Source organism: Centruroides vittatus, unplaced genomic scaffold, assembly GCF_030686945.1.
Source record: "Centruroides vittatus isolate TY-2023 unplaced genomic scaffold, ASM3068694v2 contig_879, whole genome shotgun sequence".
NCBI classification, from domain to species: domain Eukaryota; kingdom Metazoa; phylum Arthropoda; class Arachnida; order Scorpiones; family Buthidae; genus Centruroides; species Centruroides vittatus.
The window spans coordinates 859,421-883,689 of NW_027122571.1; the positions used below are offsets into that span (position 1 = coordinate 859,421).

General features: G+C 30.7%; 1 protein-coding gene across 2 annotated transcripts in view; it reads left to right on the plus strand.

Annotated features, from left to right (window-relative positions):
• The window catches only part of ctrip (E3 ubiquitin-protein ligase ctrip), a 181,710-nt gene that overhangs the window by 151,346 nt on the left and 6,095 nt on the right, over positions 1 to 24,269 (plus strand). The window contains exons 26-37 of one of the 2 annotated variants that reach the window (XM_067279913.1): positions 11,769 to 11,942; positions 12,021 to 12,080; positions 12,166 to 12,374; positions 12,441 to 12,601; positions 12,699 to 12,850; positions 12,979 to 13,121; positions 13,368 to 13,521; positions 13,625 to 13,723; positions 14,194 to 14,308; positions 17,169 to 17,228; positions 18,069 to 18,205; positions 21,362 to 21,526. In XM_067279913.1, the coding sequence (XP_067136014.1) occupies positions 11,769 to 11,942; positions 12,021 to 12,080; positions 12,166 to 12,374; positions 12,441 to 12,601; positions 12,699 to 12,850; positions 12,979 to 13,121; positions 13,368 to 13,521; positions 13,625 to 13,723; positions 14,194 to 14,308; positions 17,169 to 17,228; positions 18,069 to 18,205; positions 21,362 to 21,526 (1,629 nt within the window). The remainder of the gene's footprint in view (positions 1 to 11,768; positions 11,943 to 12,020; positions 12,081 to 12,165; positions 12,375 to 12,440; positions 12,602 to 12,698; positions 12,851 to 12,978; positions 13,122 to 13,367; positions 13,522 to 13,624; positions 13,724 to 14,193; positions 14,309 to 17,168; positions 17,229 to 18,068; positions 18,206 to 21,361; positions 21,527 to 24,269) is intronic. The other variant, XM_067279914.1, reaches the window with a different exon arrangement.

Consider the following 24,269-nt stretch of genomic DNA (forward strand, 5'->3'; position numbering starts at 1 on the left):
AGACAGATAATCGTCGATGTCATTATTCATCGGACAGTAGTTGATTAGGATGAGCCTGTTGTCGTTGACAATGATCTCAGAGCAGCAGATGCACTGAGAGCTAATGTTGCTGTGGTGCAGAAGGGACAAGTTGTCATTGGGGGCGATAGAGGCCGCCCAGGGATACTCTGAGGTACCACTAAGGATGGTGCAAGTGGTTGGAAGACAAGCCGGGCGGTTACGCACACAGTAGGGCTCCTGGCAGAAGATGAAGTCGCAGTCATTGATCTTGGAGCTTAAGATTGAGGTGGCAGCAATACTTCTTCCGGTGTTGTATTGCAGAAGACGAATACTTTTATTACTGCGTTGGTCCATATTCAGTACTATTAATTACGTTGTTTTTGATATGAGTATAAACCTGACATGTGCTGTCACGTGCGTTGTGTTCAGAGTTAGCTGCTTTCTCATGGGTGCAATTACAGCATTTAGCTGGCTTGTCCTTATGTTTGCAGTCTTTGTAGGAGTGTTCGCCAGAGCAGTGACTACATGTTGGCACTGTCTGGCTACAGGACTTAGTCGAATGGCCAAATCTACAGCACCTGTAGCACTGCAGGACCGGACAGAAGTCCGAGACCCTGCATTTGGACCATTCCACAGAGATCTTCCCCAGAATCAGAAGCCTTTTCCGCAGGTTGGGCGAGACCTGCACAGCCCAGTTGGTAAAGTCTTTCCCCTTCTTGCCCATAGTAAATTTGACTCTGAAGGCCTCGTTGAACTCGTCTTCAGAATATGTTTCGCTCAGGAAGTCGTTCTGCCGATAGACAAGTAAAGGTAGCTCCTCCCGGGTCACTTGAACAGGAACTGAATAAAAAGCCACGTAAGGCAAACGCTTCTTTGGCCTTTTAATAGTTATTTGTGGAATTTCCTTGGAGATATGTTTCACAAGTCGGTCGGCATCGCTAGTGTTTCTTATCTCGATTGCAATTCCCCCACCTCCGATGTTGCGGACTCTGTCAACTCCAATCCGGAGCCTAGATGGTTTGATCTTCTCAAAAAGGAGTCTCCTGAGCTTATTACAGCTCGCTTCCTCTCCTTTGTTGTACAGAAGAAGGACCTCCGTACCGGTTTTTGGTCTTTTAGTGTTACCAGAGGATTCAACTATTTTTCCTGATTTAAGCGCTGTGCTGTAGGATCTGTCGACGCTGTTCACACAGGGGCCTTGTGTGCAGATCTGTTCAATTTTAGCCTTCGTGCTAAGTTGATTTTCCAGTATTTCTTGAATGGGGCCTTCTTCCAGGAGCTTCCCCAATTTACCGGAGAGGCTTTCCATCTGAGATAATGGTGCCTCAAGATCCATTCGATCAACAAGATAGTCTATGTTGTCACGTATTTTTTTATTGGTCACTGTGATCCTGTCCAATTTATTGTTGATTTCGTTGAGTTGGATGTTTAGATGTTTGACGTCGCTGGCACTTTGCTGTTTGTCATCATTGGTGGTAGAAGACCGTGGGCTATGGCTAGAAGCACTGTCCTTCACTTTTCCCATGATAGCAGGGAGGTCTTCGTAGAGAAGTTTATTAAGTTTGCCGGTAAAACCCTCAATCTCTGTTTTAGTTATGAAACAAGTGGTGGGAGGGTGCAAGATGGGCATCGGAGTAGTGGCTTCAGCATTCAGAATTTTATTGTTTTTCTTGACTGGTGTCCCTCTCCCCAATGAGGGGTCAGGGGTCCCAGACAGAACAAGCTGTTGGTTTTTCCCAGAGCAAACAGGGTTTGCATTGGGTTTACAGCAATCCCCTATGGTGCCGGCTGCAAGGTCTATTAACTTCTGGATCTGATCATTTATAAAGTTTTTATTCTGAGTGGAGCACGATCTTTTCCCCTTCTTCTCAGCGCAAAAGCCCTTAACTTCATTGGCGATGCGATATGCCTTTTCCAAAAATTCAGATAGAGCCTTGTTCTCCATGGAGAACAAAAGAGATAACAGAATATGTGGAAAGTGTAATCAATTAACCATGAGAGGGTAGTGTACAGTGTATTGTGTGAGAAAAGATGCCTGGTGGCCAAAAGACTGTCCGAGATGGAGTAATCCAGCCAAGATAGAGGGGAAAGCAAAGTTGGTTGGTTGCCAAAATAACAGGAATAGGTAATAAGAAATACCCTTTATCCTCCAAAATACTATTCCAATAATAATTAAATAACGAAAGTTTAAATTCGTGATGTAATTTTGACCAAAATACTATTCTAATAATAATCAAATAACGAAAGTTTAAATTCGTGATGTAATTTTGACCGAAATACTAATCTAATAATAATTAAATAAACAGATGTTTAAATTCATTATGATGCATTACAAGAGAATAAGAGTATTTTCAAAAATATTATGTAATGCTAGGGTATTTAAATTGACTGGTGGTGTTTGCTAACTATGTAGAGATTTAGTTATTGGTAACTTTTTGCCAAAGAGCAACATGCTGTGTTGTTTATTATTTCATAGTACAGTTAAGAGTTGATCAAGGATTGTGTTATGTAATTTTGGGGTGGGAATGTGAGAGAGTTTTATGGAGTGTACAGGTGGGTGGTAGTTGAAAAGTGTAAAAAATAGTGTTGCATAATTTATGGATGATGCCAAATTGTATGAGGAAATGAAAAAAAAAAGGTTAGCACTATTCAAACATTATTTAGCTACTACTTTTTTAAATATTTAAATAAAGTATATTTATGCATGAAATAAATATTTACACAATTATTTATTATTAATTTTAATGGATATATCCTATTATAACTTATTCATCAATATACCTAAATTTTATATATATATATATAACTAATTATTCCTATTGTTTATTATATTGAATTAGCATGATTTCACTTAATGCACATTAATGGCTGGATTAATTAATTTCCTAAGATTTTCTTGTATATTGTTTTTGATCTTAAGAAAAATCTTTTATTACTATTACTTATCTGTAACAAATTATTAATATATAAAATACTGAAATTTATTGATATAGATTAAAATGATAATTTCTTAAATTTTATTAACTTTTTACTAGCTTTTATTGAAATTGAAAATTTATTTTAATACTGAATATATAAAGTAAAAAAAAACTGTTTAATTTCTCTTTCTTATATTATATCAAATATTTGGTTATTTTTTGATTATTACAATTCAATTAACATTTAAAAATATGTAAAATTCAGTCCAATTTATTTGTAATATTTTTAATATAAATTTTACCCATCAATTGACAAAATTTTGTCAAATTAATAATATAATGATTTAGAAAAAGTTAAATTAATAAATATAATTAGTGAGTTAAATGAAAATAACTTCAGTATAGAATGATGTAGAAAAAAAATGTACAAAGTAATCTTTTAAATTTCTGTTCTTATAAATAAAATAATTGAAAATATACTATTTTTATTGAGATTGACATCTCATCTATATTTAAATTTGAGATATAACATACAGTGGAATATGATTAACTGAAACCAGGACAACTTGAAGTTTCACATACTCAGTCATTTTCTTTCCTTGACCATTTATCATAGGGATTTACAAGTTAAATCAAATGGATTAACTTGAATTTGTCAAACTGGTTAACTCAAATGGGATTTTGATACGGTATTTTCATAAACTCTCTGGAATTTGTTTTAGTTTTATGTGAAATAAAATTTTTAATGTTAGTCTATTGAATAAACTAATCTGAAACTTTCTACAAACCACAGGTACAGTTATACAGGTAGCACTGTATAATTAAAAATAAACATTGTTATATGATTATGGGTGGGGGGGATGGTGGCTTCTAGGTAACATGTGTAACCTAGATACTGTAACTGCCATTTGAACAAGTTTTATTTCTTCTGACTGGCTGACATTATAAATAAATGTGTGTAAAAATTTTAATCTTTGCAGCAACATTTTAAAAATTTAAAATCATAAATAATGATATGTTTATGATGATAAATAAAAAAACTGATCAATTCTAGACATGAAGTATTGCAATTAAAACAAAATCCTTACTAAACACTTGGGGGTGACTGGCTCAAACATTTAGGAAAACATTTCTCAGCAACTTATTTAACCATTCAGTTAAGTTAAATGTTGAGTTTCTCACAGTGGTTTACATTGTAGAATGGTTGTGTCATAATAAGACCTATGGAAATATAGTATGGATAATTTATTATGGGTCACCAATTAATCAATGCACAAAACCTTGATCTTTAGCCAAACCTCCATAATTTGAAACTTTTAACTCAGTCTGATTTTTTTTCCTGGGCAAATTTGAATTAACCAGGTTCCACTTTATTATCTTTGTATAGATGTGACTTTCAATTTGAAGTACAGGTATCACCATACAACACAGTTTTGCTCTAACACTGAAAATTGGGAATATCACCATACAACATGAATTCCAGTTTCACTCTTAACAGTTTTGGAAATTTTCCATACAAAATTTTGCAATTTTTAAGTGTAAATTTTGTTCAATTTTTTTTTTCAAGTAAAGCACATGTTATCTCAGATTTGCCCATGGATTTTAGAATATTGAAATTTTCAAATTGTCTTTGTGCCTTTTGTCAGGTGTATTTTAATGAAAACTGAGAATGCAATTTTTTTCTTCCTTGTCCTAACTTTCTTAACTGTGTGTTGTCATTGCTTTCAGACTGTCACTGTGTTCTCTTTTTATGGATTAATCTTTGTATTTAGTAAAGTTTATTTAAACATTTTTAGGTAAGTGGTGTTAAGCTTTTTTCAACTGTAGGTAAGTAATCATTTATAAAAATGACAAATGAAATGACAGTGGTATTTAAGTACTCAAACTTTCTCAACTGGAACAATTCAGTATTTGAGCACAAATTCAGGAAAAAAAATCACTTGGTACTTGACTGAACAAACTCAAACTACTAGAACAAATTATCAATTAATAATATATTTTTATTTCATCATCCATATAAAATTATGATAAAAACAAAAAGTGAAGATATTTCTGATCAAGACATCAAAAAAGCTGAGATGACAACATTGCTTTGTAAAAATAAAATGCCCTCATTGAATTAAAATTGATATTAACCTTTCAACAATGGAACTGTCAGATGTGGCACTACGACTTAGTTGTGGAGAAGAAATGTGGGAAATTTTTTAAGTATTTTTTCACGTGTTTTTTCTTATTACCATTTCAGAAAAATATTTTGTAAACAGTTATGTCTAGTAAAGAAAAATCTTTTTTTATTATTACATAATCCATTTTTTTATGTGAATTCTTTTTCTTTTTGCAATAGTTTTTGGCGATACCCCCTCCCAAAGAATTCAGCGAATATATACATCCCTTACCACTGCCACACGATCGCCCTTGACGAATATATTCGTTGCTCACTGCTGAGTGGTTAACAGTACTTTTAATTGCTTGTTGGTTAATTATTGATTGGAAATAAACATCTTACTACTTATCTTATTTTTATCTTACTACCTGAAAAGAATAATATACTTTTGTTAACTAATGGAACATAACCCTATGTTTTGCATTAGTTTTTTGTTTCATATAGCACAGATTCACATAACATGGCACTCTTTCGAAATGTATCTAAAAAAATTGTTTTGTTTTACTTAAAACATTATTACCATACAATATTTAATGATTTTAGGTACAAAAATTGATTTTAATAATTGGTGTATTATTTTGAGTCTTAGTGTAGTATTTAATACTATTTATTTACATTATTTTAACATGTAAAAAAAACTTTTGTATTTCGGCACCTTATTCAAAACAGTATGAAATTTTACAGATTAAATAAAAATATAATTGATCATCAGATATTACTAACTTTGTTTTAAAAAAATTTGGTAAAAGCAATGCAAATTATTTTAGTCTGACTCTAATGCAGAGAATGTAACAAATGAATAATTATTTATTGTAAAATCATCACATTGCTGGACTGCAATTTTTAATCATACATTAATTTAAAAAATCATGTGACTTCTGGTTTAGACCATATGTTTCTATATTGTTAATCAGGGCCTTTGGTTCCTAAGTTTTTCATATCTGGTCTCAATTTTCGTCTATTTGACTCCATTCTCAAGATTGAGGATGGGCAGATGGATGACAATGTGAATTTATAAGTTTGCAATTTGAAAATTGCCCAATAAATTGTTTCTACAAAAACTATAAAAATTAAAAAAATTAGTTTTAGAATAAATATTTAGTTTCTTATAGTACTAAAGTACTATAGGAAACTTAAGTTAATAAGAAATAGTACTTTCATATACAGGCATTCCTGACCTATCTTTTGGTAGTTTTAAAATTTCTTTCATAATGTGAACATAAAGAGGTGATGGAGTACAGTTTACAAGGCTCCATACATAAAGTCTACAATATTTCCATATTATATGATCTGTTAATGTGCATACATAGCATAATATAATGCAGTGATACTGGTTAGATGTATTGCACTTTGACAAAAATAATTTTAATTTATATCATATTTAATAATTTTTTTTTATTTATAAATCTCCATTGATATTTGAAGACTATATAACTGAAGATTATTAATTGCATTTTTTTTTATGAGTTTCATGCTTCAGGAAATAATTATTTGGAGGCAATTTGAAAAAACTGTAGACCTATAAATTCTTATTGTCATTCATCCATTGTCTGCCTGTCTCCTTAACTTTGAGAACAGAGTTAGATGATGAAAGACGAGACCAGATATGGAAATCTTAGGAGCAGGAGGCCTCAATTAACTATATGAGATTGTTAAAAAATAACCAAATTTTTTTTTAAATTTTATTCTTCGAGTTAGATTATTGGTCCTTGTTCCCTTCAAAGTGTTCCCCTCCCCTATTCACACTTATCCCAGCAGTGTTTCCACTTTGCAAAGCAGTCCTGGTAAGCTTGTTTCGGACTGTATTTCAATGCTTGTGACAAATTTGTTTTAATGTCATCAATTGTGTCAAAACGGCATCCTCAGCACTGATTTTAATTTTGGAAACAAGAAAAAATTGCAAGGATCCAGATCTAGTGAGAAGGGAGGCTGGAGAGGACAGTCATTTGATTTTTGGCACTGAAAACTGGAAAATTGACAAGGCTCAGTGAGCAGGCACTGTTGTCATGGTGAAGGAACCATGAGTTGTCTCACCATAACTCTGGTCTCTTTTTTGCAAATTTTTACACACAATTGTTTCAGAACATCTGCATAGTACTGACAGTTGACTGTTTGGCCTTGACGCAAAAATTCAAAGTGTACAACTCTAATTTTCTGAACATGAGTGTCGTCGGTTGAGGGTAATCTTCATCTAATTGGCAACCACTTTTGAATCAGGTAAACCATTCTTAACACTGCATATCTAGAGCAATCTTGATTCAAAATTTGAAATGTTTCCGTAAAAGCTTTTCCCAGTTCCACACAAAAACTTCACATTGCATCGTTGCTCCCGTAAATCGCACATTGCAAAAATTGCCACTAACACTGAAATAACTTTCACTCAAAAATCAATAACACAGAAACAAAACGAGGTATCAACAATCCGAAAAAGCTGCATAATTAGTAGGTTACCATAAACAGTATTGTCAACTTCACGACACTAGGACACTGTTTCTGCCCAATTCAAAAAGTTTGGTTATTTTTGGAACAGACCTTGTATACAGACTTTTGATGCAAGCTGGAAGTCATGTTATTTCAGTTCAAAAATTTTCTTCTGAAAGATGTTAGATAGATGATCAGGGGCCCTATTCTGGTCATCATCTCTCGTCTTTCACAAGCCAGTCGCTGGTTGGCTAATTATTTGTTTATGTCTCGAGAGATCATCGTGTCTCTCTAAACTCGATTCTGGATAACTTTTTCTCTTATTGCTTCTCTTGTTTATCATAGACGAGCGGATAGTTGTCTTTCGTCTTTCACCTCAATTTTGTTATATCTAATATGGACGACTAGATGCTATTTGCGCTGTACAATCGTATTAGAGAACGTTCTCTATCTCGGCAAAAAATATTTTGAGAGAGAAAACTCTTCTGGTTTTTTTTCCAGTACCTACACTGATTCCTTTTTTTTTTTTTTTTAATTATCCTTCATCAATTACTGAACTATTGAATATGATGTTAATCTTACTTAGATAGTTAAGGAGAAATTAGATGGTATTATTTCAAAAAATATCTAAGCACACATGCTTTTCTAACTTAGGTTATTAAAATTTTTATTTGTTAAGAGAGAAATTGACATTACAATCTGTAAAAACATTATAAAACAAAAAACATAACTTTGTCGAAATTACGTGATTTATTTGAACATGTGCTTTCCTTGCCACATGATCTATGATTATGTACTCTGTATTTTTGAAAATTTTACAATTTCATTGGTTAAAATTTTATACCTTGTTGTGCGCGCAGATAACCCAAACATGTATAATCAACCGAATAGAATCATGACATCAACGACAAAGATGAGATTGTTATGAACGACCAGAATCGCCAATGTGTATGAGAGACAAATTTCGTCTCTTGCTTTGACATCATTCGTCAGTGAAAGAAGAGACAAGAGATAAGTGACCAGAATATGGCCCCAGCACAACTGTATTGTTAAAGGAAAAGTATAATGTACAGGGGCAAGCCACTACTAATTTCGGGTGGTGAGCATGCTTGGCATGATGTCACAATAAATAAATGCTCATAAAATTTAAATTTCTTTTTCTACTGAAAGATCTGTATTAGACTTCAAGAATTGAATAAAAAAATCACAATATCTTCTAACTTGATTTACTGGTTTTTATGAACACACTCATATACCCTCGTTGAACCTTTATCTCCGGTACTGCTTAACTTTTGGAAAACAAACATTTTCGGCCTCACCCGAGGTCTGCTTCAGGTTAAATGAAAAAAAACTGGATTCCAATCTTAGAACAATTTTCAAAACAGTTTCAAACATTGAGTTTTAAAATAAAATCGAACATATGCACTTGTTATGGAGAGTCTGTGATTTCTTACTCATTGCATATGTAGCGCCAGGCATATGCCTGGTACTACATATGCAATGAGTAAGAATGAGTAATGAAAGTGCATTGCCATCTTTAGAGTTTATACATCTCCCTGTCTGGCCAGCCCTATCCAATGCCAGACTGATAAAAAGAGCCTTTCACACTGACCACATCAGGGTCCTTGAAGCTCTTGAAATATACAGGACCGGCTGGACAGGGATATGTATAAACTCTAAAGATGGCAATGCACTTTCATACATCTGGTGTTACATATGCAATGAGCAAGAAATCGCCAATGCTCCATAATACGCGTGTGAGAGCCAAATTTTGTGAAGAAATTTTTGTTTGATTTAGTTTTTCGTTAAAGTTGTTTTTGCTAAAATTGTCAAAGATAATTAAACTATTTCCTACAGACTTATTTCCTTGTTGAAGATGACACATTGAATGTGTCACCCGGAATCAACAAGTGAAAATTTGACTATTGGCCCCAATGTACTAAATCTCGTAATGAAGTCATGGAAAAAACCCAGGAGGAGCCCCCTAATAAAAAGGAGGGGATGATGACAAGCCAGAGCAGTCATCAACCCTTTTCCCTAAGTGTGTGTGTGTGTGTGTGTTCCAAACCGCCATTTTAGCCGCCGCTCAAGAAGCTGAGTAAAAAGAGTTACCCTCCGAACTGAGTTGCCGACCTTTCCTCGATTTGTGCAGCGATACGACTAGGACTCATGAGTGTTTTAAGATATTTATCATCTTGTGAACTTACTATGAGCTCTTTCTCTGTCAGTCATGTTAGGTTTATCTCTCTATATCTCTCGCCCTTTAGCAATTGTGCTAAGCATCTAAAATACTTCTTAGCCGTTGTGCTAAGCTTCTGAAATGATCATAAACTTGTAAACAATATCTCGTAGAACTTGTAAATCATATCTATCAATAAATAGGTATTTTTGTTAAATGTTAATTTGTGGAGTGTACTTTTTCTGGTTGTTTCCATCTGCCTCCATTCCAAGTCCAGAAGCCTGCGAACGCAACCGATCACATGATAAATAACACAATGGCTATCGAGATTGCCATGTCCAGTAGACACAGTGGTGTCAGTCCTGACAAGGTGCCAAGGAGGTGCCGACCCTGCAATCACATGCACATATGTTTGAATTTATTTTAAAACTCAAGATTTGAAATTGTTTTGAAAATCGTTCTAGGATTGTAATCCAGTCTTTTTCATTTAACCTGAAGCAGACCTCGGATAAGGCCAAAAATATTTGTTTTCTGAAAGTTAAGCAATACCTGAGAAAGGTTCAACAAGGGTGTACGAGAGTGAATAAAACAAAAAACACAACGTTAAAGAACAATAAAATTTTTGGTTTCTTTGCCACAAATATCACTAAAAATTAATATTTTTGCATGATTGTATTTAATTCTAAATACTATAGTGATTAACACTACATAAATTCATTTTACTTCATACAGTTTTCACTTTATTGGATACTTTAGTAAAAAATTTATCATATGTAATTAGTTGATTGATGTTCATTTTGTTTATATTAATTATTCTTAAACGAGGAAGAATTCGTAGATGGTGGGGAAATCACATCTAACTGAGGTGTTGTGTGATTTCTCCACCAAAATTTAAGCTTCTTAAAATAACATTTCAAATTATTTTAGAAGTTAGGTTTTATGTAATATAATTTGTTTTTCACTTATAAATTTGTTACTTGTTAATTTATAATACTAAAATAGTAAAATTTTACTGGAAAATGTTAGGAATTTTAAGACCTGAGTAAAAGGAGAACTCTAATAGCTTTCCTATGACCACCAGACTTGGTTATTGAATGGCCACAGCGTTGCACGTAGCATGTGTTCATTGAAATTATTTACATTGTAGACGTTAGCAATTATTTTGTTTTGTACAATTTTTAGCTTATTTTATTTACATCTAACACTCCTAATTCTGTCCAAGGCTTCTGGAAGAGATGCAAATGTTAATATCAAATATAAACACCAGTTCAAACACTTAAGTTTTCATCAGTCCAGAGAGATAGAAGGCATATAATTAGTAGTCCAGGATTTATCATTGGTTGTTGTGACATGATCTCAGTTATCCAGTAAAACCTTTAATAAGACAAGGCTTTGGAATCAAGCATGCCAGAAAATGAATACTTACTCTGTGGTATTGTTTTCAAAATTCTTTATTTTTAAAGGTACTGATCTAAAGTTAAATGTACCTCTCTTCAATTAGGCAATGATATCATTCTTGTTAACTTTAATGTTATGAATTGCATTTGCCTGTTACTTTTAATTCAGATTAATGACTCTCATATTTATATAAAATATCTGTTAAATTCAATGCATTTGCAAAAACTGTTAGAGAAGGTGGGAAAATACTAGAATTTTTGGGGGGAAAAGTTTTTAAATTTTTCACAATAAGAGTTTTGATTTGTTTCAAAAATAAATTATTTCCAATTTTTGTTTCTAATCTGTAGATAAGAGGCAATGTTTGATTTCTTCACTACACCACCTTATTTATTAATTACAAGCTTGAATCTACATTATTTTTTTAATGCTTGTCTAATTATCATAAATTGGATTTTATAGAGGACTACTGTTTTGATCATGTCATTGTAAAAGATATTTAATCCTTTCATCTTTAGTTTCACTTTGGCATGTTTCTTGTATAATGTAGTTTTGCTTATATTAGTTTTATAAACCACAGACTTAAATACATTCTAAAATTCAGTAGCAGATGTACTGATATGGCTGTGGTAATGAGAAATATTAATATTACAATGTCTAATTTTCGGTCATTTAAATATTTGACAAACAGGTTGACGAAACAACTAAACATTTATCTCAATCATATTTCCAGTGTAATTTACAACGTCATCCAGCTTGTACTAATCTTCGCCAATGGAGAGGTGGTCCTGTTAAAATTGATCCCTTGGCTCTGGTACAAGCTATAGAAAGATATCTAGTAATTAGAGGATACAGTCGCATTAGGGTAAGAAATATTTGTAATCTACTGTTTTCTTTACTTTTCTTTTCTTCATCATTTCATGTTAAAAATATTAACTTTTAGGATGATGACGATGAAGGTAGTGATGATGATAATTCTGATGAAGATATAGATGACACAATGGTAATCATTTTATAAAATTCCATCCAATGCTAAAATAATCTTTTTAATGAAATAATAATTGGTAATATTTTAATTTGTAACTTAGGCTGCGATGATGATAAATCAAGGACAAGGACGTCACAAATTGCAGTTTTTAATTGGAGAAAATATTCTTCCATATAACATGACTGTTTATCAAGCTATAAGACAGTATAGTTGTCCTGAAGGCCAGAGTTCAGATGGTCAAGAAACAGATACAGATTCTGAGAATCCTATGGGTTACACCAATATATGGGTTCAGACACACACAATATGGTAAATTTTTTAAAATTTAAGGTGTAGTGATCTAAATTTAATATCACATTTGTGGTTTTGATTTAGGTATCGTCCTGTTCCTGTCGATGAATCAGATTCCGGACAAAATAGAAGCGGTGCCTTTTCTCGCACTCAGACTCCTAACTCTGGTTATTCTAGTCGTCGAAATAAAGGATCAAGTGGTGGAAGAACTTCTCCAAAAAAGAAGGGAGATGAATTATGGAATGGTAGGAAAATTTATAGGAAAAATTATTTATTGAATATTACAAATTTATTTATCCTGTGTTTTGTTTTTTTTTTTTTTGTTTTTAAATTTCAATATAGAAGGAATAGTACCTGAAATCGTATCCCCACTTTCTCAGTTTCTTAGTCCAAATTTACCTGAAAATGTCACAATTCAAGATCCATCTTTAGAAGTAATAACATTGTTAAGAGTTATTCATGCACTCAGTCAACATTGGGGCATGCTTTATGAGGTAGTTTTCATTTAAAAAAATTTTACTGATAAATATATTCAAAATTTACTCAGTTTAACTTATGATAAATTATTAAAAACCATAAATTTTAATTATATTTTTAATAAGACTATTTTATACATACATAGATGAGTTCTTGGGGTCCAGCAGTTGTGCAGTCAGAATTTTTAAATAATAAACTTACAGCAAAAGCTAATCGTCAACTTCAGGATCCATTAGCTATAATGACAGGAAATGTTCCTCCGTGGCTATCTCAAATAGCTACTGCATGGTATGTAAAATCATAATAAAACTGACTTGTAAACTTAAAGTGATTGACAAGCAATTATTAATTGCTACTTCAAAATTTCATATTATAAATTTAAAGTATTCATTTTGCTTTTAAATTTTTATTTATTTAATCAATATTAAAACACTAAGTATTTGAGAATATTGCTTCTAGCTATTTCACACTCCTATGATTGATTTTTTTTTTCCTTTAATATATTGTTTAAAATACTTTTTTTCTTTTCAACAGTCCTTTCTTATTTCCCTTTGAGACAAGACATTTGTTATTTTATGTCACATCATTTGACAGAGATCGGGCTTTACAACGCCTCTTAGATATGACACCTGAATTGAGTAGTAGTGATAGCAGTGAGAGAGTTACTCCCAGATTAGATCGCAGAAAGGTAATAAAAATTATTTCAGATTTAATTTGTTACTCTAAAATCAATGTTGGCAATTTTAAAATATTACAAATTTACATGAACCCCGGTAATGTTTTATTTCCAGAGAACTGTTTCAAGAGATGATTTATTAAAACAAGCAGAAGTAGTCATGCAAGATTTAGGAAGTTCACGTGCACTTCTTGAAATACAGTATGAAAGCGAGGTAATACATACATATTAGCTAAATTGATTATAAAAGTAAAGCATAAAACATAATTTGGAATTTAATTTTTAAGTTTTTAAAATTTAAATATAATCTTTATAAGAAGAAATAATATAAGAACAACAAAATTTTAAAAATTTTTATTTTTTCCTATTTGTAAATAAATTTTTGAAGTGATCTAAAATAAAATTCTTTCTTGTTAGACCAGAAATATAGATTAATTTGATGTAAATTAACCAATTAATGAAAAGAAGAAACAGATTGTAAAATATAGTTTGTTTATAAAACTATTTTACTATGGAGTTCTGATAGTTTTTGTTTTTTTTTTTTTTTTAAATATACCTTACTCATTATACAAAATATTTTTTGAAATAATGTGAATAAAGTTTACTAAATTTAATCAAGAGAGTAAAATTTTAAAATAGTTACATCACAAATCTGTTAATTATAATTCAAAAAAATTGTTTTAGGTTGGAACAGGATTGGGACCAACACTTGAATTCTATGCACTTGTATCTAAGGAATTACAACGTGGAGATTTGGATATGTGGCGTGGAGAACGTGTTACTGTTGATAATACTAAAGGTAAATATCTAATTAAAATCAATACTTTAATAATTTTTAAAATACAGTAAAATCTCCATATAATGGACATTCTATTTAATTGAAATATTCTCATTAAGCAAATTTTCTACCAGCTAGAAATACAGGGTTTTACATGTTAAAATATTCTGTTTAATGGAATAGCACCCAATGTAAGATTTTATAGTTGTGTCAAATTTATATTATTTAAAGTTCTTTTTTCCAGGAAGAGTATGAGCAAAAGTTTCTGCTAATGGAATTAATGTGGGTTTTTTTTTTTGTTTTTCTTGCTTTTGGGAGTCATCAATTGAATATTGTAAATAAATATGTACCCACATTTTGTAATTGTTTATTGTATCTGTGTCAATCTGTTTGGTTTTTCTAGACAAACTTTACTAGTGTGTGGTTAATTGTTCAGACATTATATCAGGAAAGGAAAATTAAATTTTTATACACTTTTAGTATATTAATATAACAAATATGCAAATGTGCATGTGTTGCCTGTAATATTATACTTAGTTGAGAAATGGTCTTGGGAAAGATGCACCTGTGATAGAAGGGCAGAATCAATTGTGTGCATGCAATTGATCAGAAAAAATTTGAATGTAAAGGGTTAAGTAACCAAAAGAGAGATTTTTTTTTTTCTTATTGTGGGAAGTCCCCAGAAGTAGAATTAAGAAAAGATCTTTCTGGGAACCATGGATGAGGGTATAAAAGAACAGAAGAAAAGAGCTTTTTTCAAAAACAGCTGTGTTTCAGTTCTTTTTCAAGGTTTCTCATTGTTTTGGCCTCTGTCTTTTTGGTGATCTTTCACATTGATGTATATGTTGTAAAAGTGCTTTTGATTGAAAACAGAGGAAAAGATTGTACTTTAACTTCTTAAACTTTGAATATTTTTTTCTGTATACCTGGATATGAAATTGCTTTAGTTGTGGGGGAATTTGTAAAACAAACCAGTCAAACAACTTTGCTTTCATCTGATTTCATTTCAAAAAACAGTTTTGGCCAATCTCATATTTAGAGTTAATATAAAAAATGGTTTAAAAATGAGCAGACTACAAAACTTTGTGTACTTTGTACAGAAGTCATTAATGTTTCATAATTACAAATTAGTGCAATGTACAGTATTGTATTTTGGAACATTTTTGGGTTTAACTTTATATCATTTATAGTGTGATGTCAAAGAAACCTACTTGTCTGATACTTCACAAAAAGATTAAAATGCTGAATAGTTTAGATTCTGTATTTAACATGAAAACAATGTGAAAAATACAGAATTGGTAAACCGTTTGTGTACAGTTTTTGGTCTAAAAAGGAAGCCATTTAAAATTAATGAGAACAAAGTATAATTACTGTGTCAAGAAACAAGAAAAGATTTTATTCCAACTGTGTGAAAATCTGAACAACAGTGGATGATAAGTTTGTTGCAATGAGAATAAAAAGCATTTTGTTGTCAAGACCTATTTCACAGCAAAAAGCACTGTCTTACATTCATCAGCAAAGTTTGACAAATTTTAAGATTAGGATGGCTAGAAAAATTTGGAAATAGATTCTTTTTAAAAAGTTACATAGAGAAAGCTAGATACTGATGCTGAAATTGTGACAGCCTTGAAAGAAAAACTAGAGCAAATTGTTTGGATATGATCCCTATGATTTGTTCAATTATGGCAAGATGGTTTTTTTTTCTTCAGATGACCAAGAAGGTCTTTGTGCTGTATACACACTCTTTAGGACAAAAAATTGATACTTTTTCTATGTTGCAATATAAATAGTGAATGAGAAACTATTAGTCATAGGAAAACCAAATTACCCAGGTATTTTAACAAAATAAAATAGTTTCAACCAATAATGAATTTAATATATATGCCTTGATGACAGCTGCAATGATGAATTGGCTGCATAATTTCAATAGGAAAATGCAAAAAGAAAATACAAATATTCTTTTATTTTTGAACAGTGCTGCATGCCATTTCCACATCATTCTTACTACTATTAAATTGGAAGTTTTTCTGAGCAACACTATCTTTTAGTTCTTAGATCAAAAGATCATATATACTATATTTACTCGTATATAAGACGAAAGTTTTTATCCATTTTTCACTGCTTAAAAAACCTAGGTCGTCCTATAAAATGAAGATTTTGACATTCTGGCAGCCTTGAACAAGAACAGAAATTGTCATTTTCTAGCTTTTTCATTAAAAAGTGTAAAGAAATTTTTCATTCAGAAAGCTTGGAACATTCATCCAGTGCATTACAAGAACAACTTGAGGACACTGAAAGATACCTTGAAGCAAAAGCTGCTAAGAACAAATAAATGGATGATTTCCACTTCATAAATGCCTCAAAGGGCATGTTCTAATTGGAATGAATGGATGCTGAATTACAGTGCAGCTTAGTTTCCTTAATATAATTTTGTGTAAATTAAAACTACTGGAGTACAGGATGAAAGATGGTGAGGAGGCAATTCAATTTCCATTTTTAGGAATTTTATGATAGATACGGGGAAATTTACATTTAATACAAAGTCTCTTACTCCCAAGAATTTATTATATAGAGATTTTACTGTACTTTAGAAAGTTATGAAAATTTATTGTAATTTATTAATTTTTATTTTGATTTTAGATTTTATTTAAATCCTTTGTCTTAAATGTAGCTATTTTCAATGTAGGAAAAAAATTTATTAGAAGTCTTAGTTACAATAGTTCAAGGAAATATTTTCTACTTAATCTGGAGTAATGAGAATGTTCTTATTTTAATGACATTAAAATAATTAAAAATATTTAATAGTTAAATTATGTAGGGTTGATCTTTCATTAAAAGTCTTTATTGGTGTGAATTAGACATTGAGAAATAATTATTACAGCAAAACCTCAGTTATCCGAGCCCCGATTAACCAATGTTCTGCATTATCCAAGGCTATCCTGTAAGTGAATACATTATTTTTCTTACACTGTAATTCATAAGACATTTTTAAAACAATAAAATGTATTAAAAAATTGCTTTTTCTGTTACTTTTTATCATTTAACTTAGGTAAGTCTTTTATATTCATAATTTGTATTCCAAAAAGGCCATGGTCATTCATTTTAACTAAGGTTTTGATTATCCAGAGTAGCATCAGTCTACAATACCTCAGATAATTGGAGTTCTGCTGTATTATATTTGTGGGGAAAATATCTATTTTTGTTTTCCACAAACAATGATCTTATTCAGATAAATATTAATTTGTCTTACTAATTTGTAAACTAAAAATATATATTTATAATTTTCTTCACTACTAATACATAATACTCTTCAAAACCGTGAGTAATTTTTAATTTGTAAGTGCATTTCTCAGATTAAAATATTTCAATTTTAGCACATTTTATGTAAATTTTTTGAAGTCCTTCTCTGCATCTTATGTAAATAGTTTCTGAATCTTTTTAATCAACATTTTAATAAATGCTAATTAGAAATTTAATGTAAAATATTTTCAAAAAGTAATATCTTTACACTTGAATTCAAATCAGTAAGTTGAAATCATTTCATTATAATTAATGTTTTTGAAAATTTAACATAGACTAAGGTTTTTCACAGCGTATTACAAAGATCTGCATATATTAATGATGATTATAATACTTTGTAGAATAGAGGTATTAATAAAAATTTATATAGTGTGTATTGATGATTTTTTATATTATATTATAGAATTTTAATGAAATTATTAAAACAATAATTACCATTGTATGTTTTTGAATTAATTAGTAATTAAAAAATAAATTACAGATTACATTCACTCTCTTTGCGGCTTGTTTCCTCTTCCCCTGGGTCGCAGTGCCAAAGTTGGTCATGTAACAAAAGTTAAAAGTAAATTTAAGTTATTGGGAAAATTTATTGCTAAAGCTTTAATGGATTCCAGAATGGTAAGTCTTTCCGAGTATTCATATTTTTGTTGTTTTATTATTTACTTTCTCAAATATGTCTGTTTTTAAAAAGTAATATACTATTTTTTGAAAAAATGATTTAATTAGTATAGTAAAACCTGTCTAAAATGGGTTCTCCATGAATGGAACAGTTTGCTATGGTAAAGTACTATAAGTTGCAAATATGTAACAGGAAAATGGAAGACTTCTTAGAAACAAATTTTATAACAACCTGAGTAAAACACAATTTTTTTAACCCCTTCGTACCCGCAATCGAACTTAATTAATGTAACAGCTAAATTCTAAATCATAATTAATACTGTAACTTGCACACTTTAATAATGATCAGTGTCTTTGATAAACCATAATTATTTGACTATAAACCAATCTTTTTCTTCTACTTAAGATTGTAGTTTTGATATCTGAAAAATAGTGTGACAATACTGCTCTTTCTCTTGTCTGTTTAGAGTTAACTCACCTGTAACAAATATTTAAAATCATGTGCTATTTTTGGGGAAAAATCATGTGCTAAAAATCCAGAAAAAATAGTTACTAAAATAAAATTAATTCAGTGTTTCTAATTTTTTACAAATAAAAGTCATTACACAGTAACTTCATTTTAGAATGAAATACTTTTTCTTTCTTCATATTAATTATAGAAAAAAAGCAATCAATGTTACTTAACAAAACTTTTAGAACTAGCCAAAGTTCAGTTTCTCTTAGATATTATAAGAGTAATTTTTAAATAAAAATTGTAAAGTTTTTATTTTTTAAATATTGTCGGATCTGGATTAGTCTAGATTTTGACAAGATCATACATGTTCAGGAACAAGGCAATTAAAACATTTCATAAGTACTGAATTTTTTGGCTTCTGCCATTATATTCCACTTTGGACAAATTTTATTATATTTGTTTAGATGAATTTTTTCGTGGTTAGATTGGGTTTTTTGGCATGAGCCATGTTATGAGGCTATGCTGCACCATATCTAATGGTGTAAGTAAATAAATAAATATAGACTATTTAAATGTACAGAAATACAACAAAAAAACAAAACAAGTAGAACCTCCACAAAAGATTAAACAACAAGATGTAAAAAAAATATCTGTTAAATAATCAAAGCAGTTGTATCATATTAGACTTTCAGAAAGTCCAGTAGTAAGTCAAGGCCTGTCCACGTCCTTTGAGGATAAAGATTGCTTTTCTTTGCAGCTTCATCTCATTTCTATCACAATATTACAAAGTTGCACACTATCCTAGTAAATTTCTTCAGATGTCCAATTTTCTATCAAAGGCTTGATCTTGTATATTATTGTGGACTTGCTCATTTCACATTCTGCCATATCATCAACTTTGTGATGTAGTTCCTCATTGTGCATCTTTCTCCATGTATCTGTTCTACTATCCCATACAAGTCCAAAGATCTTGCTGAAGACTTTGTTTTCAAACACTCACAATTTTTGTTTGGTGACACTACATATGGGTTGTTTCACAGCCATATAGCAACACTTGTTGAGTAATGGTTTTATACAATCTTAACTTTACCTTTCTGGAAACTTGTTTGGATTGTAGTCTTTTTGCAAGCTATAGTATGATGCATTAGCCTTGTGGAGCTTTGAGTGAATTTCTGTTGTCATGGAGATGTTATTGTCCATTGTCCACTATAGATCTGGAGTAAGTGAAGTCACTGACCCCCTCAAATGTGTATTTCCCCACCAGATGGTTGTCAGCACTCTCACTCTGATGTCATCTTGATACTTTGATTCAAGTTTCAGGCCACCTTCTGCTTCTGAGAGTAATAGTGATGCATTTTCAATTAGTTCTTTGCAATGTTTCAGAATATTGTTTACTAAATTTTTATTAATGGTATTTTTAACTATAATTTGTTTAAATTATAATTAAAAATATATTCTAATTTACTTTGATAATTAGCATATTTACTATGTTGTTTGAGATGTTTTGAAAACAAAAAAAAAACTAGAAAGGCTAATTCCAATTAATTGCCAGATAATATTTGACTAAAATAATGTTACTAATTACTAATTAAATGTCAAGTAATTTGACCTAGAGATAGGCATTAGATGCCATATCTTGATAAATTTAATAATTCTAAATTAATTAATAAAATCATAGTTATGATGATAAGAAAAGAATAGGCCCAAATTGGGACTCAAACCCATAACTCACTCCAACTGTGCAGACATTTGCCAGTTACACAACCCAGACCTCCATCTGATCTTCACTTCCAGAACTGTTAATTTAGATATAACCATACTTGGTTACTCATGGTACTGACTGCAGACAACACTGTAAATAAGCAGGAGTTGCAGGTTTGAGTCCTGCTTTAAGCTGATTCTTTCTTCCAGAAAATTCTAAATTTAAATTAAATTTTAATAATTATAATTATTAAATTTATCAAGAGGTGATGCCTAATACCTATCTCTAGACCAAATTACTTGACATTTAATTAGTAATCAGTGGCATTATTATAGTCCAGTGTAATCAGGCAATTGTTTGGCATTAATCTAAGAATCAGGTTGAGAGATCTTTATATCTGTAAATAGAAAGGCTGCATTTTTTATGAAAAAATTTATTTCTACAATATAAATTATTTTAAATTTTTGTATATTTATAATAATCTTCCTAAATTGTTAACAAATTTTGTTCATTTTTCTGCTCTGGCAAAATCCAAAAAAATATAGATTAATTTTTAATAACATGCTTACTGAGTCTACAGTTTTTTTTACCAGCTTTTCATTATATACAATCCCACTAATCCAAACAATCCTGCACAACAATCCACTAATCCAAACAATCCTGCATTTTGTTAACCATTATTTTTATATTAAAAAGAATGTTTTAATTAATGAACAAATAAGATCCAAGTTTCTAAAAATTATTTATAGGCAAAACAGCTTTTGAAATTTATTATTAAATTAACATAATTTCGTTTAAATTTTATAATAACCATAAATTTGATTTAATTCAGATTTATAAAAAGATGTAATTAGAATTACTAGTTGTAAAATGCTAAAATTAATATAGTATTGTTAAATCTATAAATAAGTTTTTTGAAATTTATGAATTTAACAATTGGGGGAAATCCTTCAAATGCAAAAATTGAAATATATTAAGTTCTTTTCTTTCCTATTACTAGTTGGATATACCATTAAGCTTTGCCTTCTACAAGTGGGTATTAGGGCAAGAATTAAGTCTTTCATCAGCTGATCTGTGCCATATAGATCCAGCAATTTCTCGTACATTTCATCAACTTGAACAGGTTGCTCTTCAGAAACGAAGAATGGAACAAGATAATTCCCACGTATGTATTTTATAAAATGCACTTATATTTTTGGATTATTTTTTTTTTGCAAATTCTGAGTAATCTAAATAAACAAATATCAGGTAACGAAATAAATGTCATTTTTAAAAATGAATAAAAATGTTTTTATTTTTTTTAAAATAATTTTATTCATCAAAATGTTCACTTTCACATTCAAGTACAATTTCCTAATGGGAGTGCAGTTTGAAAATATCATTTTTTTTATAGCTGCATGATTTGTAAATTGTTTTCCACACATTGATTATACAAAGATAAAAAGTGGTAATCCAACAGAGATAAGTCAGTAGAATAGAAAGAATGAGGTAAAAGTTTCCATTCCAATTGCATAATTTTGTTTCTTGTAATTCCTGCAATGTGTGGGTGGATGTTATCTTGTAAAAAACAAAAACACCTCAATGATTTGCCAAAGATGGCTGTTTTAGCCTTAATTTGTCATGTACTTTTGTAGCTGTTTGCTGTAGAAATCTGGTGAGAGTTTGACCAATTTTAAAACACTTATGATTAACAATACCTCTCAAAGGCCACCAAACACAAAGGAAGATTTTTTTCAGGAATCATACAAATCATTTATAAAAATGGTATTTTCGAACTGCCCTCCTGTTGAGAAGGTGTAATTGAATGTGAAAGTGAATATTTTGGTCAATAAAATTTTTATTGATCAAAATATTCACTTTCACAAAATATTGATCAAGAAAGACATTATTTATTTCGTTAGGCCAAACTACTGCATTACATCAGACTAATATTAATTAAAAATAATTACGAGAAAGTAGCCCAATGTAATCTTGTGGTTGTTTGGCTTTACAAATTTATAGTTTTGTGAGATTTGTTTATGTATTTATTTTTTACCTGATATTAACTTACGTATGCTATAATGAAAATTGAAATAATTTTTAAAAATTTAATTCAGAAGTTATACAAGAATATGCTTGATTAAATTATATCCAATTCTTCAATATGACATAATTTATTTTAAAATATTTTAATTCTAGAAAAGTATCTTGTAAGGATGCTTTAAGATACTTGAGTTGATTCAACTTTTATTTGATACAAACAGCAAATTACCACAGAATTGACATTAATGCTAATTATCATGTTTATGTATTATCAATACATTATTCAGATGAGCTACTAAATTCTTATTGGGGCACATTATGGTGGGTTTTTTTTTTTTTTTTTTTTTGAAAATTTTTTTTTTAGTTCTGAGGGACTCGTAGACCTCTACTCTTAAAGCATAAAGAGGCCAACATTATGGCTTTAAACTATTAAGAAATTAGCTAATTAGGCTAGAGATATTAGAAACTTAATAATTAGAAATAAATTAAATTTAGAATATTATGGAAGGAGGTTGAACCAGGGTGGGACTCAGATCCACGACTCCTGCTTACTATGCAGATGTTGCCAATTACCTCTACCTGGGCCTCGTTTTGATCTTTTTATTCAGACCAATCAATTAATATAGATTTAACTATACTGGTTACTCGTGGCACCAACTTGGGATAATTTAGTACTCATGACTGTCCATTGCTCTTAGCCACTTACACATTCACCCTGGTGTGTGTGTGTGTGTGTGTGTGTGTGTATATAAAACATATTTTAAGTTTTGTATATATTTTTGTATATTTTTCTGTAATTTACTTTGTTAATCTCGTCCCTTTTGGAATGAGGTTAACAACACCAATAAAGAATAAAGGAGAGTTCGAGTGAGGACCTGAAAGTGAACGAACGTGTTTTTATGGTCTCCAATTTTCTTTTGTCTTGCTCACCCTACACTCGACCCCACGACTACGACTGCAAAATAATACGACAATTTATAAGAGTCGACAGGATTACCTTATCCAGCAATGAGTAAATCTAGAGACAAATCCATCCCAGAAACAGGTAGTTCTACCTCTCCTCCTAAACTAAATCTTATTCCGTTTAACCCACGTGGAAAGCTAAGTCTAACTTCGTGGATGAGACTGTTTGAGAAGCAAGCGGCGAGACAAAGAACTAACTGCCTTTGTAACGAATTCTGGTCATTTCCAATGGAATCGTTTACCATTTGGCCTAAAGACTTCACCCCAGATTTTTCAGCTAGTTCTAAAAAATATCCTAAATAAATATAGATTTCCTTTTCTCATCAATTATTTTGATGACTTGTTAATTTTTAGTCAGAACGTGGATGAACACCTAAAACATTTAACACAAGTATTTGAATTATGTTCAAGGGAGGGTCTCTACTTAAATCTTAAAAAATGTCAGTTTGTTAGATCTGAAATTAATTATCTTGGGTTCAACATCAAACCAGAAAGTTACTCCCCCTCATTACCAAATATAGAAACAATACAAAAGTTAAAATGTCCAACTAATATCAAACAATTACAGGGCTTTTTAGGGTCCATAAATCATTACCATCGATTTATTCCAAATTATGCAAATCTAAGAGCTCCTCTAAATAAGCTTCTAAAGAAAAATCAAAACTGGGTTTGGACAACTAAATGTCAAGAATCTTTTGAGAAATTAAAACGAGCACTTATCTCCAGACCCATCTTAAACATGTATAACCCTTTGCTTCCTACACATCTTTATACAGATGCTAGCGGAGATGGTATAGGGAGTATCTTGAAACAGGAACACCCTGTTAAAGGATTACTTCCTATTGCCTATTTCTCCAGGTCCTTACGTGAATATGAAAAAAGCTACACCATTAGTGAGAGAGAATGCCTTGCAATTGTAGCAT